Source organism: Scomber scombrus, chromosome 21, assembly GCF_963691925.1.
Source record: "Scomber scombrus chromosome 21, fScoSco1.1, whole genome shotgun sequence".
Classification (NCBI taxonomy): Eukaryota; Metazoa; Chordata; class Actinopteri; order Scombriformes; family Scombridae; genus Scomber; species Scomber scombrus.
In genome coordinates, this window is record NC_084990.1 from 5,176,077 (window position 1) to 5,183,219 (window position 7,143).

Sequence of the window (7,143 nt, forward strand, 5' to 3'; positions counted from 1 at the left end):
CAAACCCCCGAACAGGTCCAAAGTTTACAGTACAGAAGCTTCCAGGCTTTATGTCGCCACATAGACAGATTGCACAGTCAAGTCTCCATTTCTAACCTCAAGCCACCCTCATGACAGAGGGGGTAAATCCTAGCATGTGACTATCATTACTATTATCTGCTCAAGCAGCAGATTGCCCAACAGCAAAGTGTGCTATTGCTTAAATATTAAAAATAGATTGTCCCTGCTGTGGTAACCTGAGCAATAAAAAGAAGTGCGCTGTCCACAGATCACGTTCAACTGTAGTTTATTTTATTAAAAAGACCAGGGTGCAAATATGAAATTAAAAAAAATAAAGACAAGCATATCATTTTTAAGCATTTAATACAAACTTAACAATATAAACTATTTCAGTCCCTCTTGACATGTAAGACACTGACTCAAAATACTTTGTTATACCGTATTTTTTATCAAGTATTGCACAATGTAGGTACAAAATTAATATTCATACGATTACATTTTTGTCCATAGTATAGCAAAATCTTTTTTACCTCTTAACAGAAAATACAATTCATCTTTCAGAAAAAAAGCAAATATTCCTACACTTGAATTCCACCACTAAGGAATACTCTGTACACAATCTTTAGAATATTTGATGTATTTTTTTTTTTAAAGATGGATTTCTTTAACAATTATCTTTTAAAAAAGAAAAAAATAAGGAAAAGCTGCTGCAGCCATCACAGATCACTGGAGTAGTAAAAAGATATAAATGCAACACCATGTCATAGAAACAATATATACTCTGATATCTTACAAACTCTGTACTAAATTAAATTATACAATTAGAAAAAGACCAAGTAACCCCACTTAGTAGTGCCAATTCATAAAAATTGGCCTTGTCTTACCACCTGTAAAATACTGTAAGAGGCCAAAACTTGAAGCTTATTTTTTTTTCCAGATTTTTTTTTTGGAGTATTTTTCTCAACATAGTAAAAAAATTTGTGCTTGGTTGGCAAAAAGGAAAAAGAAAAACAATGATGCATGTTGAATTGAAGTAACCAAGCTTGGATGTGTTTGTACAACAAGCTTTTGAGTAGAAACAAACTCAAGGGGGCACAGTAGAAACACCCTTGGGCACATGCGCTTGACTGACTAGACACTATATCCTTTTTGAGAGTCCAGTTTCTAAAGTGTGCGTTTTTGTTTTTCCTTCTCTTTGAGCCACCATCATTCATAAATAAACATCTGGTGATGATGAGTTTAGTTAGCCATGACTGGCTGGAATTGCTGGTTAGAATACTGCATGTTGCTCAGACTGAAGTTGAGGCCATCCATAAGGGACTTGTCGTTGAGGCCTCCGTAGGCCGCAAACATGTCAAAGGCATTGTTGTACTGCAGAGGGCCGAGTCCCAGGGAGCCCTCCCCGGGGAACACGGCTCCAGGACTGGCCTGGCCCTGGAGGCTGGGGAACACAAACTCCTTGGCATTTGGGGAGAGAGCAGAGGCCTTCTGCTGCTGCCCCAATCCCAGCCCGTACAGTGAGTGCATGGAGGTGGAGATGGCTTTCTGCTTCAGAAGGGTGTTGACATTCAGACCCAGGTTATTGGTAGGGGAGGTGCGGGCCACCTTGCTGCTGCTGCTGCTGCCGCCCCCGCCATTGCTGTTGTTGTTGTTGCCGCGGCCGCTGCTCTTCATCTTAGTGGAGCCGAATTTGGTGGCAGCGAAGGTGGCAGTGGTGAAGGTTAAGGGCTGGGTGGAGCGTGGCATGAAGGAGGGGCTCACTGCAGCGGACTGACCGAAAGGAGGAGAGGGGGAACTGGACTCTGAGGATGCCCCGACGGGGTCGCTGATTGGCATGAAGACCTGGGCCTCGGGATTAAAGCTGTTCTTGATCTCCTTGTCCAGCTCGGACCCATTCTCATTGTTATCATCCACATATAGCACCTTGACCGGTCCCTTCTCTCCAATCTGGTATGAAACCTCAAACGGGTCGATCCACACACTAAGGTCCTGAGGAAGGTTATTCCGGACGTCTTCGATGTCCAGCCCGCTCTCTTTGGCTGCCTGCTCCACCACAGGGTCCACCTTCTCCCCTACATGGATGCACCTGAACCCTGAACCTTTGTATGGCTTATCTGGGTACCAGTGGCCTTCATATTTTCTCTTCAGCTGCCTCTCGAGCTCTTCACCAAAGATATTCACACGTCGTCGAGGGAGTTTGTTGTATAAATAGGAAATAATAAAGTTGAGTGCTACTTGAATTTCAAGCTGCATAGCTGCTTCAGTGGCAAGGGCAATTCTTCTTCCGTCACAGGGTGGCTTTTTCTGAGCGTTGCAAAAACCTCCAAGGCAGCAGTGATCGGCGTGATGAAAACACTCTGATTAAGTGCTCGTCTCTGAAATGTATATCCTTCCTGAAACAGGGTTAGGTTGTGGATCCTGGAACGGAAAGAAAAGGGGAAACATTAGGAATCTGAAGCAGGTTGTAGTCATCTAAAAAAAAAGACAAAAAGGCAGCATCTTGAATTAAAAAAAACTAATGATCAACAACGTCACATTTGAATCAGTAATAAGTATTCAACTTCACCCTCCCCCTTACCCCTCCCCTCCACAGCAGTGCTGTATCTCAGCTGTACAATATCAACAGCTAAAAATAAACATGGGCCACTGACTCAGAGACTCAGCAGTGTGTGTGTTCCCCAGCGGTCTAGTGTGACAGATAAACGCAACCATGGTTGACCTCTGCGATGGAGGGCGGTGGATTTGATGGCAGGTGTCAATAAAACAGAAGGATTTTTTTTCTCTTCTTCTGATTGCTTCATTATGGCAGGAGGACATGCTCAGGCGAAACCTCCTGCCTGGAGCGTCGAGGTGGGAGGACATTTCTAACCTATTCTAGTGCCTTTCCCGTGCACCGCCTGCCTGGGCTCCGACAAGCGGAGGAAGCACGTACAAGCTTTCATTGTTACATAATCATCATTTAAAGTCTAACCACGACCGTGAAGCTTTTTCTATAACGGAGAGCAAAAGACACTCGCTTAACATGACGACACCGACAATAAATATTTAAAAAACCTAGCATTAGCCGTTTAACTTGACGGTGAAGGGTGTGAACAGCGATGTAGCAACGCCTGCTATCTCAACGATACTGTTAACGTGAAGCCCAGCTGGTTATCAGTGTTACCTCTAGCTCGGTGACACTGTGTGTAGTAAAGCCTTATAAATAAAAAGGACACGGGCAGCAAACGGTGACGTTACTGTTAGGTTATATTCGCTTTAATTCGAGCTGACGACCGTGTTGAGATCGATAGCAAGCTACGTAGCATTTTAATTAGCTCGGCGGCTAGAGCCTGCATATTCCGACTAAATGAAGCAACGTTTAATGACAACAATAATGTCACAGTTTAACACTCAATGAGACGACGATAAGATTAAATGCATGAGTGTTTCAGTTTAGGATTAAATGAATGTTATGGCGACGGTTGGTCAGTATTTACTTACATGGAAATTCACAGCAGGTCTTTCTTCCACTTGCTCGAGTCCGCTCCAGCAAACGTTATTCTTGTATAGTCGCTGGTGTCACTTTCTAAAGGTGGTACAAAAAAAATTCAGTCGCCGACGTTTCGCCTTCTAATAAGCTCCAGGCGGTTTTTTGCTTCTGTGGGGTATTAGTTGAATTCCGATATTCAGGCTAACAAGCGGACTCCCCACAGCCTGGGAGTTTTTTACAACTCTGCCCTTTAAAACTTGGGCTGGTTTGTTTTTATAGTAGTCCTCCGCCACGGACATAGAGGAGGTGGTGATGCGGCTCGCAGAGGTCAACACCCAGTATGGTGTTTCTATTGGCTGAGAGCGTGGTTGTCATCAACGACTACCCCTGCTACGGCTGTGATTGGAGGATGTTGTGCTCAATCAACCGTAGGGTTCTATTTACGGTAGTGGTTTGCCTTTCATGTGCTTTGGACTATTTTATTGGATCAGGTTTAAGCTAAAATATCATTTGAAAGACCTGTTTGAGGCGAGATATGATTTCAGTAACACAATTTAATAAAAAATCTAAAATAATTTGTGCTGAGAGGTAGCAGAGAACAAGAATAACTTATCTGTACATGTTCATTTTATGTGATGCCAATCCCTCTTAAAGGTCCTCTGAGCTCATGCATGAAATCTACAGCTGAACGAAGAGTCTGTTGTAATGATAATGCTCAATAGCCTATATAATTACTGTAGCCAGTGAGAGGCAACGCTGAAATGAAAGCATGCTTTTCTGTGCTCTCCCCACTCCACTATAGGGTTAAACAGAGCTTGACAGTCTCTGTGGCGGAGGAACACACCTGTCACTGGTTGTATTCCTTGCTGCTCACCAATGACATTTTGATGTTCCTGGAGCCAGCTGTAGCTGTGTATCTAAACCTAACAGACTTCCCTTACCGAGAGCTGTGTTCTGTGATGTGATACAGGGCAATTTCCACCACTTTTAAACAAAACAGATGGAATCTCATTATTGCCATCTGTGTAAATATTGACATTCTTTTCCCACTGTGTACCCGTGGTAAAAATTCTCTTCATTATAGGGTCGTCGGACTGTAAAAATGAATTGTTACACAATGGATCCCAGTGCTCTCCAATGCCTGCGTGCTGGCTGCTTGTTTCTCAGCAGCTGGGGCAGTGCAGGGCTTAAGCTCTTCCCTGTCAGGCCTGTTCTTACCTAACATGGGCTCCGGCACTCTGTGTTTGCACAATAAATACAATGCCACATGAATCCTACAGCTGGGAGGGAGGTGGTAGGACAGGGGGAGGAGGAGGAGAGAAGACAGGCTGTTCTTTGGAGGAGGGGGGTGTTCGTGCGTGTGTGTGTGTGTGTGTGTGTGTGTGTGTGTGTGTGTGTGTGCGTGCGTGTGTGATAGACAAGCCCAGAAACAAAAGTATTTCCTGACTCACACCCACTAAAATGTTTTTAAAAATGCTGTATGTCATGTGTGATAATGTTAAAATTTCAGAGCTGCTGGCTACTTACAGGCTCTCTAGAGGGAACAGCAGGGGAGTCAATATAATTTCAGTGGCGTATGTGATTGGTCTGAATCAATAATAATATATTTCAGTCTGTTGTCCACCAAGTCATGTTCCCCTCGCTTAAATCATAGCAGGAATGAACTGGACACATCCCTCCCCTTCGCTTTCCCTGTTCAGCTAATATGAACATATATGCTTCAAAGTGCATTATTCATTATGGCAAACATCCGAGTGGCCTTGGATAGTCTGCTGCGTTGAGAAAATGAGCTTTTAGAGGATGTGTGGGGTATAAAAAGAAGAGAGGGAGGGTTTCATCTGTCTTTTAAAGTAGTTCTTGTCTTCCAGTGTGCTTTTATATTCAGTGGATTACTCATTTTCTCACTGTAGCCCACAAAACAATAGTGGAATGTGTACATTAACCTGCATATGTTTACATATGGGGTTAATTGTGGTTTATCATGTTTGTAGGTTGATGTTTAGCTCAGCATCACAGCCCGGCGCCATAAACAATGTGCTATAAAATGCAGTCGGATCCTAGCCGAAGGGCTGCAGGATGCTGCAGGCACAATGGAGAGTTCTTCCAGCTTCCAGATTGAGTCTCAGCAGGGGTGAGAGATGAGTCCCCCCACCACAGAGGATCTTGTGTGATGGATGACCTGAGCATAAACTAAACACACCGTGGGGGCCTTGGAGACACACCAAGGCCACCAGAGAAGGGCAGTTTTTTTCCCCTCCTCTCACAGAGAAAGAAATGTGTGACTACGACCAAATGTTCAGTTTCAATTTCAATTTGCACGAGCGTGATCAGGACGCATCGAGGTTCAAAAAGAAAAATACGTTTTTCCCAGCGTTGTAAGAAATAACACAAGCAGGTCTAGGTACACTGTGTATACTCAGTAAGTGAGTGTTCATTTTGGCTAAGGATAGGCAGAATAATAGTCCCACACTGTGCTTACTGTAACAATGACCTATTTGTTATTCTCCACCAGAGTATGGAACTGGTGTGTGGCGAAGGTTTCCTCCTGTTGTTGTGATTCTGTCTGGCTGGGAACCGGAGGTAAACACTAGCTAATGAAGTGAAATGCTTTAGCACGACTCATGCAAATTTTTTAGTGAAGTCAGTCCACATAGACATTTTTCTCCCTCTCTCTTCACAAAGCTGTGAAACCCTTACCTCTTCTCTCTCTGGCTTCGTAGCTGCCACATAAGTCACCAGCAGCAGCAGCAGCTCTGTTAACCTCCCAGATGTGGTCAGTGGATTTTTAATCTGGCGTGTGTACCATCACATGTTCAATAACTGGGGGTGAAATTAAATTGAAGGGTCGATCTTATGAATATGTTCCCCTCTTTGCTTGCTTTCTACCGAGAAAAGAATGAAAAAAATGCTCCGAAGACCGCTGTGTTTTCATTGGAAAGAAATTGTGTTTTGGCATAGTGAACTGATAGCACAGGCAAAAGAAGCATCGCTCATGTGAACATGCTGTATAATGAAAGCTGTCACAGGCTGCATTCATTTCTTTTGGTTATTTGACTAACACCAAGAGGGCTCAGATAGATTTATTCAACCCACTTCTTTTCAGTGGACTTCAAAGCTCAAACAGTACTAAGAAAGATGACTTCACTCTTTCACCATCAGGACTTTCTTGGTATCTTGAGCTCCAAATTTTCACCTGAAGGATAAAAAGTAGAGACTTCTTTATTACCCTTTTCAATTTTAGGTTATGGCAGGTCATGTTCTTGGCTGTATTCTTCTCAGTATTTTCCAAGGGTAACAACAGGACAAAACACAGGCCAAAGTAAATAGGCTGCTTTTATAAACTACACACTCTTCCTGCAGCTCTTCATTAAACCGTGCGCCCCTGTGAGGACAGCTCCACTCATCTTCATTTCTTTTTGTTTCAACATTTTGTGACCTCTTTTTGTGGTCAAGTGCAGCAGCATACATCTAGACATAAATCTAGATAATAACAATAACCAAAACATGCTGGGCCTTTTGTCCTATAATCAATATTTTTTTATATTAACCATGTATCACATGACCATGTGTAATTAAGGGTAGTAGTAGTGAAAGGGGGGCGCTCATAATGATGAACCCACAGAGAATTCTCACCCAACTCTGTAGTTATCCTCTATGGCGCCTTTTAGCTTCTT

At 43.2% G+C, this 7,143-nt stretch overlaps 1 protein-coding gene across 1 annotated transcript; it reads right to left on the reverse strand.

The window, feature by feature from the left end:
• Positions 1-269: 269 nt before the first annotated feature.
• Positions 270-3,713, reverse strand: tob1b (transducer of ERBB2, 1b). Its single transcript, XM_062442796.1, has 2 exons — positions 3,481-3,713; positions 270-2,418 (listed from the first exon to the last, which is right to left on the reverse strand). Exon 2 carries the CDS (start codon positions 2,251-2,253, stop codon positions 1,240-1,242), a length of 1,014 nt encoding a protein of 337 aa, XP_062298780.1. The 5' UTR covers positions 2,254-2,418; positions 3,481-3,713; the 3' UTR covers positions 270-1,239.
• Positions 3,714-7,143: the final 3,430 nt, after the last annotated feature.